This window comes from Corapipo altera, unplaced genomic scaffold (assembly GCF_003945725.1).
Source record: "Corapipo altera isolate COAL_440 unplaced genomic scaffold, ASM394572v1 295, whole genome shotgun sequence".
In the NCBI taxonomy this organism is placed as follows: domain Eukaryota; kingdom Metazoa; phylum Chordata; class Aves; order Passeriformes; family Pipridae; genus Corapipo; species Corapipo altera.
In genome coordinates this window covers 1,812,706-1,837,486 of record NW_020884936.1, presented here as the reverse complement: position 1 = coordinate 1,837,486, position 24,781 = coordinate 1,812,706, and the positions used below count along the sequence as shown (strand labels likewise).

The 24,781-nt window shown below is 47.8% G+C and overlaps 1 protein-coding gene across 1 annotated transcript in view; it reads right to left on the bottom strand.

The window, feature by feature from the left end:
• Nucleotides 1-921: 921 nt before the first annotated feature.
• ADRA1D (adrenoceptor alpha 1D) overlaps nt 922-24,781 on the bottom strand; it is a 43,075-nt gene continuing 19,215 nt past the window's right edge. Inside the window, exon 2 of the mRNA XM_027660533.1 lies at nt 922-2,464. Within this exon, the coding sequence (XP_027516334.1) occupies nt 1,896-2,464 (569 nt within the window). The 3' untranslated portion in view covers nt 922-1,895. The remainder of the gene's footprint in view (nt 2,465-24,781) is intronic.

Genomic DNA, 24,781 nt, shown 5'->3' with positions numbered 1-24,781 from the left:
TTCTCTCTAATGTGCCGAGGAGCCTTTCATCTTCCTTTGACAGCCACCCTTGATTAGCTGCATGTGCTGTAGGCACATTCATGAAAGACTCCTCATGGGTTTGGGGGACAGTGCTGATGTGGATGAGCTTACACCCAGGAACACATTCATTGCCATGTTTCCACCTTTTGACTTCATGTTCCTGTTCTTTAGTCACCTGGCTTGAGCTGCTGCAGCTCAGATCCAGACTTCATCTCCATCACCTACGTGTCTTCTGCTCACGCCTTAACCCGATGATCATTATCTGAAGTTTGATAAAACCAGCCTGAATTTTGAAACCAGTGCCTGCAACACAGGGCCAAGCAGAGTTTGGGTGACCACTTTCTGAGTTGCCTGGCCGAGGTGGGCCTGTCATGGCCCCAACTCCCTGAGTTTCCCGGAGGAGACCGTGGTGCCCTCCTGAGGGGTGCTCACACTCTGGGGCTGTGAGCAGGGAAAACCAACCCTTACTGTCGTTGCTTTTGACCATGTTAGGGGACATACCCAAGGCAAAACCAAAGGTTTGATGTATCAGGTTTTTGGGAAGTCCTTTGGGAGAAGAGAAGAGTCAGGAGCATGACCCTGACTGGGGAGGAGATCCGTCCGTGCGTCAGGTCCATTTTAGCTTTGACCCAATGGGCAGTAGAAATGCAAACTTCCAAACTCAGCCATCCCATCTCTCCTGAGCCACAGAGCAGGATGGTTGAGGACCTGCATCACAGAATCATTATGGTTGGAGAAGACCTCTTGGATCATCGAGTCCAACCACTAACCGTGTTCACTACATGGCACATGTCACCAGGTGCCACATCCACACACCTTTGGACACTTCCAGGGGTGGTGACTCCACCACTTCCCTGTTCCAATGCCTGACCACCCTTTCAGCAAAGAAATTTTTCCCAATATCCAACCTAAACCTCCCCTGGCACACCCTGAGGCCATTTCCTCTTGTCCTGAGTGAATCCCCTGGGATGCACTTTTATCCTGTGTTTTTTGAGAGAAACAACTAGAGCAAGAAGGGGACAGAAAAGGTTGGGGATGACTGACACCAAAAGGAGCCGGTTACTCTCTGTATCACAGATGGATGAGCACTAAAGCAAGGTGGATTGCAAGTGTTTCACTGGAAAGTGAAATCAGAAATGCTTCACAGGCTGGAATTAGAGGAGAGAGACCTGTACACCCTGTGTAGACATCTGGACTCCTCCTCCAGCCTAAAACCAGGTTATGTGGAAGGGGCAAAGCCGTGGTCACTGCAGAGATGATGGCTGAGAACCAGGATCCCCCCATCCTGCTTGGAAATACCCCAGTCTGCTCAACCTCCAGAGCCAGGGGCTCGGCTGGAGGTCCTGTCCAGCCCTGCAGATCTGCAAGCTCCCAACCCATCATCTAAAGGATCAGCTGCCAGCTGCTGCTCGGCAGTGTCCTTTCTGGATGCTGCCTCTGGACAGAAACGTGATCACATGTACTAAGGCAGGGTTGGCATCTTTTGGGGTTTGATCTTTCCATCAGATTTCACGGTGGTGTTTTTAAGGCAAAGGAGACATCCTGGTTTCCCTTAATTGCACAGCTTCTTCCAAAGTCAAAGACAACCATCCCCTGGAGGGAGACAGCTCTTCTCCTAAGGCCACATCCACCCCACATCTTCCCCTCCTGCTGAGGTTTGTTAAAATGGGATATGCCATTGGCTCTTATTTGAGGAACCCATAATCCCACAGAAGGGGTTGAGCGCCACATGGGGGATTTTCGGATAACCTTTGGGCAACTGCATTTTATACCTGATTGCTGCTTCCAGTCTGCCTGACAGACCCACAGATGGTATCCCTCCACATTTCTGCTGTATACCTCTAAAGAAACCATCGACAGCTGTTCCAGAGGGTTCAAATATCTGTTTCTCTCAGCCCACAGCAGTCTGTTAAGTCATGGGTTTGATAGTCGATGGTTTCCGTGAAATCATGAGGGATCCCAATAGAGACAGACTCCACCTCTGTTTTGTAGGTGGCTGTCACCCCCCCTTTGCTGGAACCACCCCGGATTTTGTTAGAAAGGCTGTTCATCTTTTCCTTCAGCTGGGTGGATGCTGGTTTCTGGAAAGGAGTGAGCATTTTCCAGCCCTTGAAGCTGAGCGTTCGCCTCTTACTGGCTCTCTCCTGGAAGGAGGAGTTAAATATGAAGGAGCTGTTCAGGGTGTTAATCCTGGGCCTCAGGTCTGTCTCAGAGTCCTGCACCGAGCTGTTGGCAGAGGCCCCTCTCCAGTGGTGGTCGTAAACTCTCCAGATGGGCCGTCTCCTGCGGTGGCACTGGCACTTGAGCAGCCGGATGAACGCGCGCTTGAACTCCTTGCTGGAGCAGGGGTAGATGATGGGGTTCACGCAGCTGTTGAAGTACCCCAGCCAGAAGATGATCTTGAAGACAATTTCGGAGGGCTTCAGAGACGGGAAGAAAGAACCTTGGGAGAGATTAAAAGAAATGTGGTTTAGAGGAAGGGGAGGGTTATGGGAGCGCGGGGGAGCGAGGGCGGTGATCAGTCCAACTGGGAGAGGTAGAGATGTGTAGAAAAGACTGAAGGTGTGATGAGTGGAGAGACACTGGAACATGTTTCTCAGAGAATTTGTGGCTGCCCCATCCCTGGAAGCTTTCAAGGGCAGGTTGGCCAGGGCTTGGAGCAACCTGGGCTAGTGGAAGGTGTCCCTGCCTATGGCCAGGAATTGGAACTGGATGACTTTTAAGGTCTCTTCCAACCCAACCCATTATGTGATTCTACAATTCTGCTATTAGGTCCTTAACTTGAAATGCCATTACCACCAGAGGGATGATCTAGCCTGTGCAGGATTGGAAGGCATCAACCCTGCAGTGATAATGATCCCAGAATCCCAGAATATGCTGAGCTGGAAGGGACTCACAAGGATCATCGAGTCCAGCTCTTAGCCCTGCACAGGACCATCCCCAAGAGTCACACCCTGTGCCTGAGAGTGTGATAGATAATACTGTATTTTTGGCAGGACGCTCCTAGCCCCCACTGCAGAAGTTCTCCCAGCAGCAGAACCAGCACCCCCAAATCAGCTGTGAGCCATTGTGCAAACACACACAGCTTGCAGGGAGGCTGGGCTGTCATTCTGGGGAACAGCTTCAGTGTTGTGGTTTGTCAACACAAGGCAGCCAGGCCCTGTCCTATTCCACGTCAGACAGGAAAAATTGTTTGGTCTGCATGCATCAGTTCTTGGTGCCTGCCTCTTCCTACATATTTCACTTCCCCTGCAGACTAAAAGTGTGGATACAGCCCTGTCCCCTGAGCTGAGAGAAGAGCAACACCCCTTCAACTCCTCCACTCAGGCATTTTGGATCATCAGTGTCACACACCTTCTCTTGAAATTTTCAGTCATGCTAAGGTTGCTCAGATAATATCCGCTGCCACAAAGCCTGTCCCTCCCACTTGAAAACTCTTTTGTCCACCCAACCACTAAAAAGTTTTTGTGGAGTTTCCTTGTGGCTTTCTTGGTGAAAAAGCTGGAGATTTTTTTACGGAGCCAGAAGATGTCACTGTTGCTCCCACATGGCCTCAACACTTAGCATTCCCCCCTCAGATCTGAAATAACTTTCTGAGTCAGCCTTAATTTCTTTTAATTTTAGCTCTGGATGACAAATCGTGCCATGTGACCGAGCATTAATTTGTATTTTAGTAAATAACATTAACTCTGGATATCATTATTATTTTCCCTGAGCTAAAAAGCCTGGTGTCAAAACAGTAAAACAGGTGCCAGGAGCCAGAAATTTGTGACTGGCACTACATTAAAGCTCCCCAGGCTGTTTGCTGGAGGAAAACCATCATCCAGGAAACTCAAGAGTGCTGGTTCCAGTCAAACTTCCTTACACCCATCCCTAAAAAGTGGAGAAATTACAGTCAGACTCAACATTAGGTATGTGGGCTGTTCCATCATGGGGACATGAGAGGAGACAGACAGATCCCAGCATTTTATGATGGTTGGGCAGGGAAAGCACAGATGTGGCCACACAGCTTAAACATCTGCTGAAGGCCAACCCAAGCCAGGCTGGAGTCCATGCTGGCTGTCAATATGTGCTGAAGGAGGCACTGAACAAGGACAGGAAGCAGGAATGACATCTCTGTGCTGGGAATACCCAGGGACTTCATGGAAATCAATGGCATTTGCAGCTTAATGAGCAGTTGCTGCTGGTGTAGTCAGTGGGTTTGAATGGAGCAATAATTACAGAGCCACAGAACAGTTTGGGTTGGAAGGGACCTTAAAGGTCATCTCATTCCAATCCCCTGTCTTGGGCAAGGACACCTTCCACTATCCTGCTTGCTCCAAGCCCTGTCCAACCTGGCCTTGGACAGCTCCAGGGCTGCAGGGGCAGCCACAGCTTCTCTGGGCAACCTGTGCCAGGGCCTCACCACCCTCACCCTATTGGGAAGCATTTCTTCCCAATATCCCATCTAACCCTGCCCTCTGGCAGTTTGAATCCCCTTGTCCTGTCACTACATGCTCTAGTAAATAGTCTCTCTCGACCTTTCCCGCCATCTCCCTTACACCAGGTTTAGCTTTTGTGGAGGCAATGACCCCACCTTGGTTGTTTTGCATTAGAGGAGTTTGTTCTTTCAGGGAGAGTGGTGAGATTTATGAGTTAGAATCATAGAATCACAGAATCATAGAATCGATTGGGTTGGAAAAGACCTCTGAGATCATCGAGTCCAACCCTTGGTCCAAATCCAGTCCATTTACTAGATCATGGCACTCAGTGCCACGTCCAATCTGCGTTTAAAAATCTCCAGGGATGGTGAATCCACCACCTCTCTGGGCAGCCCATTCCAATGCCTGATTACTCTCTCTGTAAAGAATTTTCTCCTGATATCCAACTTAAATTTCCCCTGGCGGAGCTTAAGCCCGTGCCCCCTTGTCCTATTGCTGAGTGCTTGAGAGTTGGCTCTACGCTGCTTGAATCACCACATCTGATTCTAACCCCAGCAGAAGCTGCCTCCTGAGTGACAGCCAGGGTCTTCTAAACCCCCCAGGGGTGCTGGGACCAACCCCCCTTTGCACTGTATGAAGTGTCTCCTTCATTTTCCATCTGACCGTGGCTTTGAGCCATCCCCCATTCTCACCCTGCCCCCATCCCACCACCCTGGACCCTCAGGAACCTTTGATGATTCAGGCAATGTGGATCAGCGATGGCTTTCCAAGCACAGCATCAATCCCTCTCCTCAATCTCAGGTCTTGGCAACAGTGGGTGAGTTTGTTTTCCTGCCCAGACCCACACCCAATCCATTCCCTACAAAGACAGGCTGACAGAGGTGGGGTTGTCCAGCCTGGAGAAGAGAAGGCTCCAGGGAGACCTTAGAGCTCCCCTTCCAGTGCCTAAAGGGGCTCAGGAGAGCTGGAAAGGGACTTCGGATAAAGGCCTGGACAAGGGGGAATGGCTTCATACTGCCAGAGGGTAGGGTTGGATGGGATACTGGGGAGAAATTGTTCCCTGTGAGGGTGGTGAGGCCCTGGCACAGGCTGTCCAGAGAAGCTGTGGCTGCCCCTGGATCCCTGGAAGTGTCCAAGGACAGGCTGGATGGGGCTTGGAGCAACCTGGTGTAGTGGAAGGTGTCCCTGCCCATGGCAGGGGGTTGGAAATAGGTTATCTTTAAGCCCCTTCCAACCCAAACAGTTCTGTAATTCTATGATGTTTTGATTCCACCTGGGGACCAGCCTCTACCAACAGCCCTGATCTCTCTGCAAGGCAATCCCTGGCTCTCAGCCCTTCAACATCACACTGTCCCAGCTTGATCCTGCCATAGCTCCATGTGTTTGGGAGCAAGGCAGGTGAAGGACTTCACTAAAGATGTAATCCTGCTCATCCTCTTGTCATGTAGAGGTTTCATGCCTCAGTTTCCCCACCGGAGAAAGGGGCTAATTTCCCTGAACTCTTTCACAGTGTTGTTGTGAACCCTGTTAGCAGCACACTGGGTTCTCAGAGGAGCTGCAGCTTTATGCAGCACTTTTTTTAGCTTCAAGAGAGAGGAAAAGAAAACAAAAAGCTATGGTAACAAAGCAAATAAAAGAAGGGTCTCTTTTAAAATTCAACTAGTAATTACTGCTTGAGCCAGGCTACTTAAGAGATTGGTGCTTGCTTAAACAGCCTGTTGGTTTGTTAAAATAACAACTTACATCCAGAGTTTAGCGGTTCATTGCACAATTCAGTCTCTGTACTACGTGCTTTGTCTTTTGCATCCAGATACAAAACACAAATTGAAAAGAAAGAGAAGCCATGAATCGTCTGAATTTCAACTTTGGCCGGGGTTTTCACCCGCTAGAACCTCGTGTACATCTGAAGACAAGGGGCTCATTACCATCCTCATTGCCATGCAAATAAGCCTTTGCAAGGGACGTGTCCTGAGTGCAGCCACAGTTTCCCCCCATTTCTTTGCACTGGGATGAACAGAACCGGGCAGGGAGTCCCCAGAACAGCTCCTTGGCTGGTAATTTTGTACCTGCTGGAGCATCAGGCTCTTCTGATGGGCCCTGGGAGGCTGCACCTAAGGAGGGGTTGTGAGGTCTTATTTAGGGAGTGAGTAAAGAATGGAAGAAATTAAGTCTTGCTTTCATGTATGTGAATATGCAACAACACTTCGAGAGAGGGAGTGTTTTTGGGCTGGGGTTTGTAAGAGTTACTATATAGGAGCATAAATGTTAGAATGTGTGGAAGGCAGTATTGAGTGGTGGGCACTTGAACAGCTCAGGAAACACAGAAAGATGTGTCCAAGGTCCAGAAATAGAAAACAGGAGTAAAAGATCAGGAACAGCAACACAGAGTGATGCACCAGCACTTTAACTTGATATCTCAGTGTAAGAGAATACCAAAGAACAGGAAGAACAATTATTGTAGGACCTGTGGCACAGTAAAACAGTCAAATCTGGTCTTGTTTCAAAGAGGAGCTCTTCCTACTCACTCAAAATCAGCCCTCTGAGTACCTCTCCTGGGCATCCAGCTCCACACTTCCTGGCAAAGCTTGGTGTCCTTTCCAAAGGAGGAGGCTGTGACACTCACCTTGGGGACATCCACCCTTTGGATGGTGTTGGTGTGGAGGGCACTGACACTACCCACAGTATTTGTGCTGGGATCCAGCAACCTCCTGCCATGCTGGAGCATCTGGGACCCCAGAGCCCTCACAGGGAGAGGACAATGGAGACCTGGCTTGTTCCTGAACAGGGCTGATGCTTTTGGGGGTAGTGATCCCAGTAGGGAAGTCTCCATCCAGCCCAACCAAATCCACATATGAAAAACACAGAGACAGCCTGGGGAGTAGGGGCAGACCTCTGAGGCGTCCTTTCTCCACCCTGGCTGCCTGCTCAGTGATTCTCCCTCTGCTGGTGGATGGAGGATCCTGGTTGTACTTCAGTGCAGGATGCTCCCAGGTAGGGTGGGATGCAGAGCCTCATCCTCTCTATTTTCCACTGCCTTGTTGAGAAGGCTCCATGTCAGCTTGTGAAGATCCTGAAGAGGACTTTATCTTCTTCTAATAAACAAAACCTTCTAATAATAATGCTGCATCCATTTGGGGACTTTATCCCTTTCATCATTTTACAAAAGGTTGTTTTGAATCTTGGCAGAATCTGAATCCTAGTGATAGAGCTGAGTCTGAGCAAGGGTTGAAGATCCTGTTGTAATCCTACGTAATTGTCTTCAGGACCATTAAGAAATTAAGAAAGCTGCAGGTGAGCTCAGGGAAAGCCTGTTTGCACCGTGCAAAGTGACTGAAGTCACAAGCTAAACGTGATCTGAAGATTAAACATTTTTTTTGGTGGTTCAAAAGTTGAGGCAATAAAGTATGTGCTCATACTTTTTTTTTTTTCCTAGTTATTCCTGGTCACCCTGCTCATCTTTGGGAAAGAAGTAGCCAGGTATAAATGTCTGGAGGGACAGGCATGCTCCCCAGTGCTGTGACATTGTGTAATGGGTGACTGGTGAATGCAATTTCTCCTCCATTTATCCAAACACATATCCCACTTTTTTTGGGTTGTTTGAGCTAGCACAGTCTCATAATCTTTCCTTGCCTGCACTTCTCCACCCTGCCCTCCCCATGACTCACTCAAAGGTGATATCACTGGATTGTTTGGAGAGTTGCTGGTCCCAGAGTTCAGTGCTTAGAAAATAAAGCAAAACAAGAAAAAAGACAAATGCACGAATGAAAATGGAGCCAGTCCAATCTAAATTCTGGCCCTGGCTCCCAGTACACAGCCAGAATCTGTGAGCAGGCTTGCTTTCTGCTGCAGTTGGCAAGGGCATCTTTGTTTTAAAAGGTCCCTGCTTTACAGCATGTCCTGAAGAGTCCATGGCACAGAAACGCTGCAGACGTGAGAGCAGGTGGGAAAAACACAGTGACAAAGTCATGCCTCAGTGCTGTCCCACCATGAACTTGGAATTGCAAGGACCAGCAGGGCTGTTCACACTGACAAGGGTGTTGCTGTTGCTTGGTGTGGACTTTGTATCAGAGATGGGTTTGGAAAATAAAAAAAAAATCTGCCAAGTTGCCAACCGATCTGTTCTTGAGTCAGGAACCTGCAGAAATCCATATATAGGATTAGCACTGTGGTGGGGACAGGTGTCTCACTGCTCAAGCTTCTCCTGAATGTGGCCTCAAAGACTCAGGAGGGGGTAAAGGACTCCCCCGGGAGGTATCAGAGGAGCAAGTCAAGAGAATTGCAGCTGGTATAGGAAAACCCTTGACACAGGAGGTACTGTAGCTGCTGAAGCTCACTGTGGGCTCTCCTGGCCAAAGAAAGAGTCATAAAATCACAGAATCATGGAAGGGTTTGGGTTGGAAGGGACCTTCAAGGTCATCTAGTCCAACCCATCTGCCATGGGCAAGGACACCTTCCACTAGGCCAGGGTGCTCCAAGCCCCATTCAACCTGGCCTTGAACACTTCCAGGGATGGGGCATCTACCACCTTCCTGGGCAACCTGTGCCAGGGTTTACCACCCTCATTGTAATAAACTTCTTCCTTATATCTGATCCAAACTTATCCTCTGTCTCTTCCCTCTTTTTCTCTCACAAAGCAAATTAATTAAATCTATTCCAAAGTAATCATGAACTGCCCCTTTCTGCTCATTATACAGCCTGCCTCTCTCCTTGCCAGCTCCTTCCCAGGCCCCTGTGATGGATAATCCCTTTGATGCAGCTCCAAGCTACGGGAGAGCGGGCTGGATACCAGTGAGGATTTCTGTGTGTGACTGGGAGCCTCAGATTCCAACCAGTCTTTCCCAGATTGCTCCTCCACCCTCTATCGACCACCTCCACTGGGTATTTGCAGGCGAATCAGGGTCCTTAGAGGGTTAACACCTCCTTGCAGCTGGTGGCCTGCCTTGGAGTGATGAGGGAGTTCACTGCCCTCCCAGGATGGATCCAAGAGCTGCTTGGCGTGGGGAGGAGGACAGCGTGTCCACAGCGGCTCCGGCGTTTTCCCTGGAGGACGATGGCGTTGGGATATCGGGTGGAATTCCTCAGGCCTGTGAGCCTTCCAGCCAACCCCATAAACAATGTCACAGATAAGCAGCAGCTTTCCAGTGAAAGCCCCGATGAGCTGCCTGTGTGTCTCCCTGCGCGTAGGCACTGCCTGCCTGCTCCAATTCCGCACCCTGAGCTGGCCCAGAAGAAAAGAAGGGAGAAGCCACCACTCCCCTGGTCATTGCTGACCCTCTAGACTGTCCCAGATTGTCCCTAGTGTTGTCCCAGGCCATGGTTGAAGAGCCCCTGCCCATGCCAGAGCCCATGGTGGGGTGTGCACATCTGGTGGGTGGGGTCCCCAGAGGGTGGGTGATAAACCTGTGGGGTGGTGGGGGTCAGGGAAGCTTGGTTTAATCTGGGGTGGTTGCAAAGGCAGGAGAGATCAGCCTGAGGGGTGTCAAGGGCTCTGAAAAACATCAGCACTCTCAAGCAGGATCTCAAAGTTGAGGTCTGAGCGTGTTTTGCCTGTCTGCAAGAGAAGGATAATGTAACAGAGCCTTGTTCTGATCATTTGCTGGTCTAATCCATGGCCCCCAAACCTGTCCCCCAACCTCCAGGAGTGTGGTCCTAGTGATGTCTCCAAAGCTTTCCCCTAAGTTGCAGTACATCAGTAGGACTTCGACTGAAATTGCCCTTCACTCCCCTCAAAGCTCACATTGGAGTTTTTCTCAGGGCAATCCCGGGAATCTGGACCACTGGTGGGAGCCGTTGCCATGAGGATGTTTCTGAGGCATCAAATTTCCTGAAAACTGTTGGTCTCTTATGTGAATCACCCAACTGAATTTAGGTATCTAAGCAAGTCCTTGGGCTCAGATGATAGATCTTGTGGTGAGAAGGGAGTGATCTGTCTCGTCCTAAGTGCAAGCCTGTCCTGGGCAGATGGATCATACCAGGTTTCAGATGATCCTGGTTCATGGATCAACCACATCACAGCAATCCAAGGTTACACCTGAATACTTGATGGATTTCACCCTTAGAGAATCTGGTTGTCTGATCCTCTCTGAGAAGCTGCCAAAGCTCCCCGTGCATTAGTTTCTCTCCTGTGCAGGACAGGCCTTTCACCAGTGCAGGGTGACAGTGAAGAGCCTCACAGATACATCTGACTATTACCTGACAGAAACCTCATGGGTAATTTCGAGTCTTGGGTTGTGCACAGTGCTAATTTGCTTACCATGGTCCAGTCAGACCCCTCCAGATAAAAGTGGTCAGGGAACACTTCACTCCAGAGACCACCCTCAAAAGAACATAAAGACTTGAATGTGCAGCCCCCCCAGCGCTGTCCCAGCAGGGTCTGCACCCTTAACAACCTCCATATGCCCCTGTGCCACATCACAGGGCACGAAATGCAAAGCATCTGCTTCAGACTGCAGATCCACTCTGGTGGGCTCCCACACAACACCTCCAGCTCTCCTAGAGATTCACAACTCCACAAGAGAGTAACTCTGTGGTAGGACCACAGGGGCACTGCACGGGGCACAAGACAGGCTTTGGGCAAGGTCCTATAAAGTACTTAGTCTGCTCTGGTCTGCTCTACAGCCCTCGTTCTGGGGGGCTGTGACCATAAACTGGCTTTTTTCCCCCTATTTTCTTATTTTTTTAACAGCATAGTTGATGTCTAGTAATTAGTTTGATTCCTGAGCAAAGTGTAGCTAAACTTGTCATTTGCTGGATAGCACTGGGAATGTGCTTATGAGACTTGGTTATGGACAGGTGAGGGGGCTCAAAGAAAGTTCAATCACAGAATCATAGAATGGTTTGGTTTGGAAGGGACCTCAAATATCATCCAGTCCCACCCCCTGCCATGGGCCACTAGACCTGGCTGCTCCAAGCCCCATCCAACCTGGTCTTGAACACTTCCAGGGATCCAAGGGCAGCCACAGCTTCTCTGGGCAACCTGTGCCAGGGCCTCACTACCTTCACAGGGAAGATTTTTTTCCTGATATCCAATCCAAACCTACTCCCTTTCAGTTTGAAGCCATTTCCCCTTCTCCTGTCACTCCAGGCTCTTGTAAATAGTCTCTATCCATCTTCCTTGTCGGCTCCCTTCAGGTACTGGAAGGCCAAAATTAGGTCACCCCAAAGCCTTCTCTTCTCCAGGCTGAACAATCCCAATTCCATTATGTGCCATCTTTCCTGGGAGGGCACTGACCCCTCATTTGGGGACTCACAGCTGAAAGCAGTAGCAGCAAATCCCCAGAAGGTCATTTCATTCACTGCATTCTGCATCCAAGGACCTGGATGCCCCATGCAGAAAACTTCCTTGCCCTGAGTGGAATATACCACCTTCCATCTTTCGTGAGAGATCTCTAAAGGAGAAAGTCATGCTTAAAATAAAGGAATAACTAAGAAATTGTGGCCTGATGCTGCAAAGGGGTTGATACCATGGTCTGCAAGGGGGAACTGTACCAGCAGCACACAGTGGATACGGCCAAAAGAAGCACTGGGTGAGAGGTGCATATTGTCTGCCTGGATTTCTCCAAGGCTTTCCACAAGGTTTCCCACAGTCTGCTGGAGAAACTAAATGTGCCATGGTCTGGACAAGTAGTCTGTGCAGTGGGTGAGGAAATGGCTGACAGGGAGTGGTAACAATTTGCTCCTTCCCAAACCGGCAACCTGCCACCAGTGGGATCCATACTGGGCCCAACACTGTTTAATGCCTTCACCTGCATGCTGGGATCAAGTGTATCCTGATGAAGTTTCCTGATGTTACCCATAGGAGTGTGGAAGTGGATGCTTCAGAAGCAAGGTCCACCCTGCAGGAAGACCTGCACCAACATGGGCATCACCAGCAGAGATAAAGAAGTCGTAGTCACACTCTGCTGAGGCCACACTTGGAACACTGTGTTCAGTTTTGGTCCCCACTATGCAAAAAAAAGATGTGGAAAGGCTGGAGCGGGTCCAGAAAGGGGCCACAGAGATGATCCAAGCACTGGGAAGCTGCCATTTGAGAAAAGGCTGAGGACTGAGTTTACTGAGACTTGAGAAAAGAAGGCTGAGGGGAGGCTGTAGCACCGTGCAGCTACAAAGAAGCTGTGACTCCCTTTTCACATGGAGAGATGAGGGGCAATGGGTACAACTCACCCCTGGGATTATTCCTACTGCATACAATTTTTCACCACGACAACAATCAGCAACTGGAATGATCTCCCCAGGGAGGTGGTGGATTCCCCAGTGTTTGGCACTGTTAGGATTCGGCTGGACAGGGTGCTGGAACATCTTGTCTGGACTGTGCTTTTGCCAGGAAAGGTTGGACCAGACGATCCCTGAGGTCCCTTCCAACCTGGTGTTCTGTGATTCTATGAGTTTTTCCTGCTTCTTGATTTTCAACAGTTCTGTGGACTCTACTCAGGCAGGACTAGGCAGAGGAAAGGGAAAGAGATTTTGAAACAAAACCTAGGCTTGGATACTGCAAACCAAGCTCACTCTGTAATAAATCTTTTAAATGGCTAAGGTAACGCTTTCACAAGAGAATCACGGAATGGTTTGGGTTGGAAGGGACCTTGGAGACCACCTAATTCCAAATCCCTGCCATGGGCAGGGACACCTTCCACTAGACTGCACAGAGGGTCTGATGGCCCCAAGCTTGGTGTTAGACATTGTCCTCTCCATGCCCTCAAACCAAGCTGTCCATTCACTCACCTCAACACTCCCCTGCCCTGGAATAGCCTTTTTATCTGCTTGGTTCATCTCCAAGAAGGGCTGGGCAGCAGATTCAGGACACAGGCGGTGCTGAATACAGCAGGGTCAGCAGGAAGATGGTCTTTGAAATTTGTCACAAAATTAAAGAGAAGACAAAGATGTAGGATTTTTGCATCTGACTTTTAGTATGGGCTCCCTTAAAGGTAATTTTTTTTGTATTGTTTCCTATACTTGGGAAAGATAAATGTGTATCCAACTGCCTGTTCCTTAATGATTCACAAATAATAGCCTGACTGCAGCCCCCAAGGGGACTTGAAAACAAATCTTTGAATCATGAGACTCAGCAAAAGGACATAAATAAAATTAGGAAAAAAGAAAAAAAAAAAAGAAAAAAAAGCAAGGATTGACCAGTCTGACAAATCCAAAGGGAGACATCAGGAAGGTCCTTATTTACCAGATGCAAATGAAGAAAAAAATAGTCTCTTGAGAGAAGGAAAAAGTCAGGGTAACCAATTCACATGTCAAGAGCCCTTGTGTTGCTGTCTGAGCAGAAAGGAGGCTGGAATCCATGTGCTGATGTGAGAGACCACAGCGAGACTCCTGCCTGGATGGCTCAACAGAGGAAACACGCTTGGGGCAGCCTTTAAAAAGAAAATTTCCATCTGGTTCAGGATGTGAATGGGCACAATGGCCTTGTGGGGTTGCTAGGTTCCCTCCAGGGCAATGCTAAGCTTGTCGTGCCGCTCAGAGAGGAGCATTCCCGTGGCTCTCCATTCTCCAAATGGGAGCATCCCATGCTGCATCCGAGGCTGGGGGTCCCAACTCTGCACGAGGCACCTCAAGCACATCTCTGGGTAGCAGAGCCAGGATGATCAGCCCTCAGGGAAGGGAAGCATTTATGGGTGAGCTGACTAACACCATCTCAGCCAGTGTAAACCATAAGTAGGATGTCTCCTGGGCAAAAATCCAGCCATAGGCATTGATTTTACACAGGTAGATAGTGATAGGACAAAGGCGAAATGTTTTTGATCCAAAAAAAGGAGAGACTTAGATCAGTTATTGGGAAGAAGTTCTTCACTCAGAGGGTGGTGAGGCTCTGGAACCAGTCGCCCAGAGAAGCTTTGGGTGTCCCATCCCTGTAAGTGTTCAAGGGACAGGTTGGACAGGGAGCAACCCGTTCTAGTGGAAGGTGTCCCTGCTCATGGCAGGGGATTGGACAAGATGGTTTTTAAGGTCCCTTCCAACATAAACCATTCTGTGATTCTATGAAAAACTGTTAATTCTCATCATTTTTTGCTGCCTGGCTCCCATACTCTCTGGCTGTCCATGAACCATTTACCGGGTCTTCATGGACTATCAAGACCTGGCAACCACAGTTTGGGAACTGCTGTTCTAGGCTACTTCTTGCATTTGTTGGCAGTGGCACTTTGTGGTGAGCCCTCCAACTGCCTTCTGCTGTACAACTCCTTCAACAGCTTCCCTAAACCTCCCTTTGCAAGGAACTGCTGTTCCTCAGTGAGTGCTGCAAACAGAAGCCTGGCTTCCACTCACCTCCAAGATAAAATGTCACTTTTCTATCAAGCTGCCTCTTCCGCTCTGGTCAGAAATACTGAGAATGTGCATTTTTTTCCAAACGAAAGAGTAAGCTTGAGGAATCCTGTAGAAAAGGAATGGTGGGGAATGATTCTCAAGCAATCCATCCAAGTCTTGGAAAAACCACTGTGTTTGCTGGGTCAGACCCAAGACTACTCTTTGTTTTTCCAACTCAGAAGTTCTTTTCTCTGCACTTGGTTTTCTAAGAATGTGAACTCACCCGCCCTGTCCTGTTTACAAGCTCGTAAATATGTAGATCAGATCTGGCTGCAGGGTAGGCCTTGGAAGGGCTGAATCCTGCTGGGAACACATGGCATTTCATGTACAGCAAGGCCAGATCTGAGCTGGACAGAGGAAAAAGGTAATTTTTCATTGGGCTCAACTCAACTCAGGAAAAAAATCCTTGCCCAGAATGTGATCCCAGACCTCAATTTACAGCTCAGGGTGAGCAGAACTCACCTTGGACAGGTGAGTGTTGCCAGGACCCGAACACAGGTGACACCACTGAGCTGGAAAGATGCCACAGTGGAAGGTTTACTGGTTGGTGGCTGATTGCTGGGAATTCTGGTGGCTCCCAGCCTGGAGAACCTTCCAGCACCGGGATGTCAGCGTTTGGAAAGCACACTATCAGGGGGAAGTGTGGGAGCTTCCTCAGCACATTTCCACCGTGCCAGCCCCAAGGACATTCTGTTTATCTCAGAACTGGGCAGACAGCACGTCACTGGCCACGGAGCCTGGCACTGCAGCCCGTGCCCCCCTCCCAGGCCTGCTGGCTCCAAGGGATCCTGACCAGCATCCTCCAGAGAGCCGCACCGCCGGACACGGGCGCTGTGGCGTCACGGAGGAAAGGGTGGGGGAGAAAGGATGGGGGGGAGGTTGATATTTTCAGCTCTGGTGAAAAACTGTGACTGGTTTCACAGGCTCAGGAGGGGCTATTCGAGACCAGCCAGCCAACTTCTGATTTCTTTTCAGGCTCGGAGGGGAAAAATCCTCCAACGCCTGCCCTGTTTCCGCACTCAGCTCCAAGGCACAGCCCTTTTGGCTTCAGCTTGCATGGAAAAATCCACAGTTTCTCATCGCTTGCCTTCTCTTTCTTTATATTTTTTTTCTGCGTCAAGGAGGGAAAATTTAAAAAAAAAAAATTGTATTTTCGTCTTCTCCCCCAACCTGAAAATATTCAGGGGAGATAGCAGAGAGTTGGTCTGTCTCGTCCCAGCCACTTTTCAGCTGATATGAAGCTCTAAAAACACTGCACTTCAAAAAGAGACACTTTCCCCCCCTCTCAGAAAACAATGGGTCAGTGGAACAGGCTCCAAAAATATAACAGGAATGGTGAGATAACAACATCCTCATCACTCCCAACAGTTCCTGAAGCCCTTAACTTGAAGGGATGAGGTCCTCTGTTTAATGCTGCACTGGTTGCCTGTGCAGGATCCCTATTACTCAGTCCTTTCCACCATGTCCACAGGGAGGGTCATGTCATCTGTCTGATGTGAGTAGCACCACATAGAATCACAGAATCATGGAATGGTTTGGGTTGGAAGGGACCTTAAAGACCATCTAGTTCCAACCCCCCTGCCATGGGCAGGGATGCCACTCACTAGATCAGCTTCCTCTTATCTGGTTATTCAGCAGTGTTGTACTTAAACCATGATTCTTTGGGTATAGGGAACAGGGTCCGGACAAGGGACCAGATTTCACCTGAGGGGCACCCAGGCTGTTAGCAGGGACCCTGGGATGGCTTTGGCCTGCACATGGTGCAGTGGGTAGCACAGCTGAGGGATGCACCTGCATGGAGATCCCTCTCTGGGAGGGTTTGGGTATGGTAATTTTAAGCATATGGCTAAAAGTCTGACCCTGATCCCTTTTGGTCACAGGTTGGAGCTGATAATCTTGAAGGTCTTTTCCAATCTAAATGAATCTGTGAATGAGGATGGGGTGACCAAACCTAATCACATGTAATGGTGTCAGGACCTGACAGTGGGAAGGGATGACAAGCCCAGAAAACCCAGATTACCAACATTTTCTGTTACCTGAGCAATCCACCTGGAAGTCATGGCTGAACAGAAAGTAAAACAAGACAAGAGGCAAAACCTGACTGCCTGGTTGTCTTATCCAGGCCTGGGACAAGCACAAAGACAATGCTGGAAGGACCAAGAAACGTAGCAGCAGACCAACCATCATATCATGGTGAGTTTGTTTAAGCTTTACAGCCACGTGGAGTTCTAAGGAGACATTTCAGGAGAGAGAATGCAAAACCCATGCTGTGTTGCCTGGTTTAAATGCACAGGGCAACAGGGTCTCTGCTGAGGAGAGATGAGTGTCTCAAAGTGCCTCATTATGGTGATGAGGCTCATTCTCCACTGACATGCTTCCTGCTCCATCTCAGCCCTACCTCTAGTTCTTTTTTTATCTCCGAACCTGAAGGGAAAAGATGAAGATTTGCATTCAATTTTGATGGCAACCTGAGTACCTCCCAGGAGATACCTGCCTGCCTTTCGCCTTTTCATGAGATAAACAAGTTTCTTTGCCTCCTGTGCTCTTCACTCACTGCTCAGAACTAATATACATGGGATATGGAGTGCACTCCCTGCCTTGATATGGGCTTTACTCTTAATTAGCTTTTGGATATGCTAATTTTGTATATTTAGTTCTCACCGCAGGGAAGTGACCTTAAGAGGACTTTCCCCTCCTCCTTGGGAAACTGCTGCGTTTGTGGACAGCCCCTATCAAGAAAAGAATCATCCCAGGAAATTATTGTCTTCTCTTCTTCCACCATCACCAAGTAGCTTTGGATTTGCCACTTCCCTCTTAGAGCACTTTGATGGCTTCTCGTGTCGAGGGGACAAAAAAACATTCCATATATAACTTGTTTTGCCTGTGCCCTTCCACCAGCAGTGCTGTCTAAAGGAGAGAGTCTGGGGGTCCAATGAGGGGCTCGTAGGGGGTTCCCAGGATGTCTTGGTCAGCAGATCTTCAAGCAGAGTTGTTCAATCTTATCTTTGTGCAATGAATTTATGGCTGGGTAAGGAGGCTCCACACTTGCTGTGAGGCAGAACTGAGCTTGGCTTCAATGCAGATCCCCTACAAATTGCCTCCAGATATTCAAAACACCAAAAAGAGCAACTTCCTTGGCAACTTAAACCATCTGTCTCATAAAACACCAATGCTTCTTCAATACCATCAACTTGTTTGTAATTAAAGACAAGTATCTTCTACTACTGGGTGAAGCTAAGCCATGTCATGATCCCTGACATAAAGGTCATGGCACAGATTTTAAAGGTAGTTACACACTGAACTCTCATTAAAGTCATGGGCATTAAGCATGACAATATCTTCTGAACACGAGGGGCACCAGTATCAGTCCCAGTATTGTATATATTAGCAATAATGTCAGTTCTGGATCAGTATTTTTGTGCTCACCCTGAACAGTAGCACGTGGGAATATTTTGGTGAAATGGTTCCTTGGAGGAATATTTTTCCTTCCAGGAACAAGTTGATGACTTGCTCTTACAGTCACCTTCCTCACTGAATGACTCTCAATGTTGTTGGCAAAAAGACATATATAAACCACCTAGGAGCAACGTGTCACAGAAAATTAACAATAATAACTCATGCTCAGATCATAAAAAAGCCATGAACGGGAACAGATGAACCAGACCAAGAAGACTGAAAAATGGAGGTTGCTCATGTGGAAAATCATGTCCCTTTTGGGTGCCCACAGTGCAGAAAAGAAGTCAAGGAGACAGAAAATGCTCTAAGAAACTCTGCAAAACAACATGAAGGTCTGGAAAAGTCAACTTAGACATGAGATTAAAGGATCTTGATCTATTTGCATTATCCAGGAGAGACTGAAGCAACTTGTTCATGCATTGTAGTGAAATACAGGGGAAGCTCGCTCTGACAGCAAACACATTTTTAATCTAGTCAAGAATGGGGGAAAATTTAAAGACTTGAAGTTATAGTGGCATAAATTTACTCTGGAAAGAAAGCACTCATCTGTGATAGCAAGGATATAAAACAACTGGGAAAAGCATAACTAGAAGCATGGGCTCTCCATTATTTGCAGTCCTGAGTTAATGCTGAGTGTCTCTCTAAGAAAAAAAATTGGTTTTGAGTAATGGGGGAGTTCAAGAAATCCTTAAGGAGGCGCTTGGGGTTGCAGGTGTCTGTAAATCACAATGGATCCTCGGAGAAGTCCCTTCTAGGCTTGCAAACTCCTCTCCAAAATGCAGTAGGTCTTGAATACAGAAGAGATGTAAAAATTATCCTGGGTCTTAAAACACGATAAGGGCCAGAATTATTTAAAAATCATTTTGCCTGCTCCGGAAACTGCTTTAATTAGGAATGGCAGTGACCTTTATTCCCCGCTGTAAGTTCTTTCCCCGCGTTCGACACAAGTGTGTCTACATTTCTACGCATTTGATCGCAATTAGAGGGACTGACAATGATTCAAACATCTGTGTCAAGGGGTTTAATTTGAGAATAATGAAGGTTTTGCTTGTTGGGGATCATGTCAACATTTAATTAATTACAGTGAACTACAGTGTTGATATTTGAGAGCGCTCAGTCTCTCTGCACCCTCACACGCAGAGCTAATATCCTTCGGTGCGTCAGTAATTACCCAGAGCAAACAAAGCTGGGAAGAAATAAGCACCACAGAGGGTTTCCTGGGCCCTGCCTCTCAAAGTAAGCTGACACAGATGCCAAGGTCTTCAAGGACCTTGTGGATGCCATGAGCAGAGCCCTGAGCCAGCTGTGAAGAGTCATTCAGGTCCCAGCAGCATTAACGATGCATTTTTTTTTGTGCTGCTGAGGAAATCAGTCCGTGACGTTGAGGGTAGATTAGACAGCAGGAAGGAATTCTTCCCTGTGAGGGTGGTGAGTCACAGGCACAAGTTGCCCAGAGAAGCTGTGGCTGCCCCTGGATCCCCTGAAGTGTCCAAGGCCAGGTTGGATGGGGCTTGAAGCAACCTGGGCTAGTGGAAGGTGTCCCTGCCCACGTCAGGGGGTTGGAACTAGATGATCTTTAAGGTCCCTTCCCACCCAAACCATTCTATGATGATTCTATGACATGCTAAAGCTGCTTTGCAGCTCTGGGTACAGCTGGTGGGTGCAGCCTGGGGTGTCCTTGTGCTGTTTGGTGTCTGACTGCTAATACTGCCTTGTATTTGTGGGGCACACAGCTCACCTGGGAGTGGTTCTAAGGACCTCTGAGGCAGCTGGAACAGCAGATGTATTAATGCAAGACCCCATGAAAAAGATCTATTCTAATAACATGCCTTTTTCCTGATCTATGAGCTTTCCCTGTCAGTCCAGCAGAATATGTATAACCCACATCAAGAGAAGTAAAAACCCTCAAAAAATTAAAATGGCTTATTATAAATAAATATCTCCCTTCTCCTTCTAACACTTAATACTTTCTCTAAGAAGACTGTCTGAAGATCCCCATCAAAATATTCCCTGTTCCCTGTCGGGCCAAGCAAATGGCATTTGCTGCCAGTGCCTCTCTCTTGTCCTTTCATCCCTGTGGTGATGCCTCACTCTCGCAGGAACAGGTGCCAAAGGACACACACTTGTCCCTGGTCATGTCCAAACGAGGAAAATCAATCCCAGGGCAGCCCTGCCTGCAAGCACTTGGCAAACTCTGCCGGTTGCTCAGTGGCACTGGAGTCCCACAATTATCAGCACAAGGAGCTGGGAGGTTTTTCATCCCAGTGCTCCCATCACCTGGCATTGCTCCTTCTCCTGCTGGTGGGTAGGTGACTCCCTTGTTTCTCCATTCCCTCCAGAAGGTTCCTCTCCCTAAGGTGTTTCCATCTTATTTCCTTTTTGCTAAGCTTTCCTGTTTTCCCTCAAGGAGGTTATCTCAGCCCCATGAAGATAAGCCAGAGAGAAAGCAAGGAAACTGCCCTCAAATGTCTCTCAGGGTGAGAGATCATGACCCTTCCATGCCTAGACATGTAGATCCATGCAAAGGGACATTGTTACTGTGGACTTTTTCACCTTCAGCCAAATCCTTTGACTCCAGGTGTCAGATACCCTGTGGGTGATATGGGCTTTCTCATAAAGAAGTACTCAAATCCCATGATTGTAGCACAGAAGCATCTGGGATGTTATTTTATCCACCTGCAGGTGTGATTTCAGTGATCACCACCTTGTTTCTGTCTTTGAGGGGTTCCCTTCCCTCCTGCTGGTCCAGAGGGGATGGGCTGCTCTCCTCTGTGACTTGGTTGGGGTGAATGTCCCCTGGACCTCTCCCTGCAAGATGCTGAGGGAAACCCTTGGGGGATGATCCTTTCAAAACCCGACTGCTCTCCTCAGTCAGACTGGGGAGCAAGAGCTGGTCCACTTTCCAAAATAAAATGAATATTAAGAAAATATTAAAAAAGAAAAAATCTGGTGAATTTGCCAGGACACTTTATGGGATATAAAAGAGAGAGGCTGAAAGCCTGAGTGTGAGTGTGGAAAAGCAGTGCCTGGAACCTGAGACTGATGTCCTTGTGCACGTCAGTAGAAGACTGTGAGAGAAAAGAGATGGCTCTTTTTCAACAAATATCTTAAAAAACGCTGCAGGCCAACAGACACATAGTCCTCAGTGCCAGCTCTCCAGCTGGAGCTGTGGTGCTGGATTCATCCTGGATGGCTGGAAAGGGGATACATGAAGCCGTGAAAAATCACACACAGAGTGTTAAGCTGAGGAGGCAGTGGCAGCTCTGAGAGGCTTTGCAGAGACTGGCCTGGCCATGTATCTCCACTGCCTCCAAGTCATCCCTGCTGTCTTAATTAGTGTAATTTATTCCCAATGTACCTTGGATGCCGAGCTCTCTGTTGGGATAAGTCTGATGACACGCAGAGTGACCTCCTGGCACTTGTCTCCAGAGGAAAGCAGATTAGTCCCCTGATCCCAGCTCTCCCATATGTACATGCAAATGGATACTGCCTCCCACTTATGCATCAGGCCTCACAGAATCACTGGGATGCTCTGGTTTGAATTTCAGAGGGCATGACCCGAGGTAGCAGGAAATGGGGCAGCAATTACTGTTTGCAGCCAGACAACTCTTTTGGTGTTAAAAAAACCCCTTGCTTTTCTAATTGAACCAAGTTCTTAAAATCTGGATGTGCCTCTGTGTGTGTTGGGGTGAAGAGAAAGGTGTTTGGCCTGCTGTTCCTGCACATAGGGACCAAATCACAGGGAGCACATGAAGCTGAAAACTTCTCCCTTTATCCTTGGATATCTGGAGTAATGCTTTCCCTACTACCCCTGAGTGTTTTTTCATCCTCCAGTTACACTTGGAAGGCCCAAATCACTCCACTCCACAGACAAATTTTCCATGGAAGTAGGGCTTATTTAGTTCCAAACTGCACACAGTCATGTGGCTGCCCAATGACTGATTTCTAGGGATGAGTTTTTCCAGGTGTATTTTTTTTCCTGCTGTTATCCAAGCTTGAAAGATCAGGTTAGCTCAGTTGATAACCTGGTCTGATAACCTCTTTAATACCTCTTAAAAGTAGCTATAAACCATTAACATCCTGCCTAATACCATTAAATCCATGTCCAAGCAGAAAAGGAGGAACTCCTTGCCGGGCTTGGAGTTGAGCCTGGACTGATCCCGGATCCAAGCAGACTCTCTTCTGGAAAGCATAGCTGCAAACTGTTCAGCAGATGTGTCCTTTTCCATCCACAGGGAAAAAACATGGAGAAATGAAAAGACTGAAATTTCTGAGCCCTGCTTTGGTAAAGAAATGGGAACGTCAGCTCAGAGTCCTTCCTTGATAATGGCACATCCATTTAAAACAAGGAGAGGATCCATGGATCCCAGTTACCTCTTATGGCAAAGAACAGGAGAAGCAAGAGACCTTGGAACACACGTGAAGTCAAGGTTCACTTGAAGGTGGAGTTGTTGGAATAAATACAGGCAATGATACACAAAGAGCAGACAAAATATCTGCACAACACTAGATTTTGGTCATCTTCATGGCTGGACTGAAACAAAACACTTTAAAAGGACGAAATCCACTGAATGACAGAGAAGAAGCATGAGACAGATGATTTCAATGAGCCAGAAAAGCTGGGACTCAGACTACTGGGGTCTTCAAGGGCAGCATTCATGTCACAAATTGACACCTACGCTTAGTTATCTGCTTGTGAGTGAAAGGCTCAATTCCAGTGCCCATGCAGAAGTGCCTTGTGCTGCTTGGCACGAGACAGGACATCCAAAACTTTCACGTGGGGTTGGAAACTATGACACAGGACCTGCCACTTCCTGGAGTGGAAATTGGATCTAACTGGGACTCCCAGTACACCTTCAATGAAAACAGCAAGACATCCCATGCAGGGAATGAGAGTTTAGGCACCCACTACCCATGAAAATGCCTGGGCATGTGCTCCCAGCTTCTGGAGCATTACTGCCAAGGTAGTTTTCCTCAGTTGCATATTTATTGTCAGCTCAAAGTTTGCCTTTGAACATTCCCCCCCACTGGAACAAACACTTCCATGAAAGCAAAAAGGAATGACTTTGGCCTGTGCAACCAGCACAAGGTGTGGTGTGAGAGAGGAACCTCCCAAGGTCCACTCCCAACTGATGGCTTGCACACAAGCCACCCTGTTTTGAAGGCTGTCATCTGACAGCTGGTTTCACCAGCTGGGGACTTCCCAGGCATTTAATGTACTGGGATAGACACTTCTCTGCAATTTTGGGATGTAGGTGGGAGTCAACTATCTAATGATACGGGCATAACATGCTGGAAGAAAAGGCTGAGAGTGGAATAATGAAGTGTAACAAACTGGATCGATTATAGCTTTACTGATTTACAGGGTTTTCCACTTGGATCTGACTTTAGGAGACACAGAATAAGTGAGTTTGGGTATCTCTGGAGGTATCTGCTCCAACCACTACTGAAGACATGGACCGAGCAGGTTTTCTGTGCAAACAGTAGTGCATGGTGTTGGTGCCCATCTTTCCCACGGGGTTCCAAGTGCCTGGTGAGAAATTTGGAGCTTTTTCTAAGTCACTAAATCAAGCAAGGCACAGCAAAACATGCCATGGTTGAGGGTGGTAAAATTCCAGCATCCCAAGAATGACACTACGTTTTTAACAAGTGACAACACTCAGCTGCACCAAAAAATTAGAATCAAATCAGGCTTTATATTTACTCAGTTTTAGAGATAAATAATTACTTCTGAATAACATATACCCTAGGTTCATGCATTTAACCTACACATATGATAATCTGTACTCCTTTGAAAGTTGAGCTGCTTGGAAGCATCTCCTAGAAAACCATATTCTCAGACAATTCACATCCTAAAACAATCAGCTCAGCTTCAGGGAAGGGTGATGATGTGCATGTTGTGTGTAGGGGAGTTCTAGGATGAAGAAAGTCAGGTACCAGACTGGGACAATGGGGCTGTTGGGATAGAGGAGGTAGCAAAGGCTGAATCTATCAATCAGGAATTGGACTGAGGGTGAATTTATATCACACAGTTTATACTTGCACTGCTGTTGGGGTGGAAGAGTTTTGTCCTCAATGACATCTGTACAGAACAGACTGGCAGTGATGCAGATTCTGCCTGAATTACACTAAGCAGCAAAAGCAGATTTGCACACTGGAACCAGTTTCATAACACCAGGACAACCAGACATTCCCATGTAATGGAAATACTCCACTATGTGCTCATTTTACATGTCAGATCTATTTTCTCTGACCTGAAGTCAAGGAAGGGACAAGATCATCCCTTAAAACAATTCCCATCCTCAATCATCTACAATTACACAAAGCCAGTGGCTCAAATCCCCGTGATTTTAATGTGACAAGATGGAATTGTTAAGACCTGGGTTTGGCAGAACATACCAACCCATACTCAGGAACAGAGTTATCTGGAAACCCAGATGCCTGGTTTGTGGGAAATTTTGGTGTTTGATATTTGTTTTCTTTCAAAAAAAAAAGAAGAGAAAAGAACGCAATAAAAAATTAATGAAAATTTCCAAGGAACCATGAATTTAAAAAAATTAATTTTAAGAACA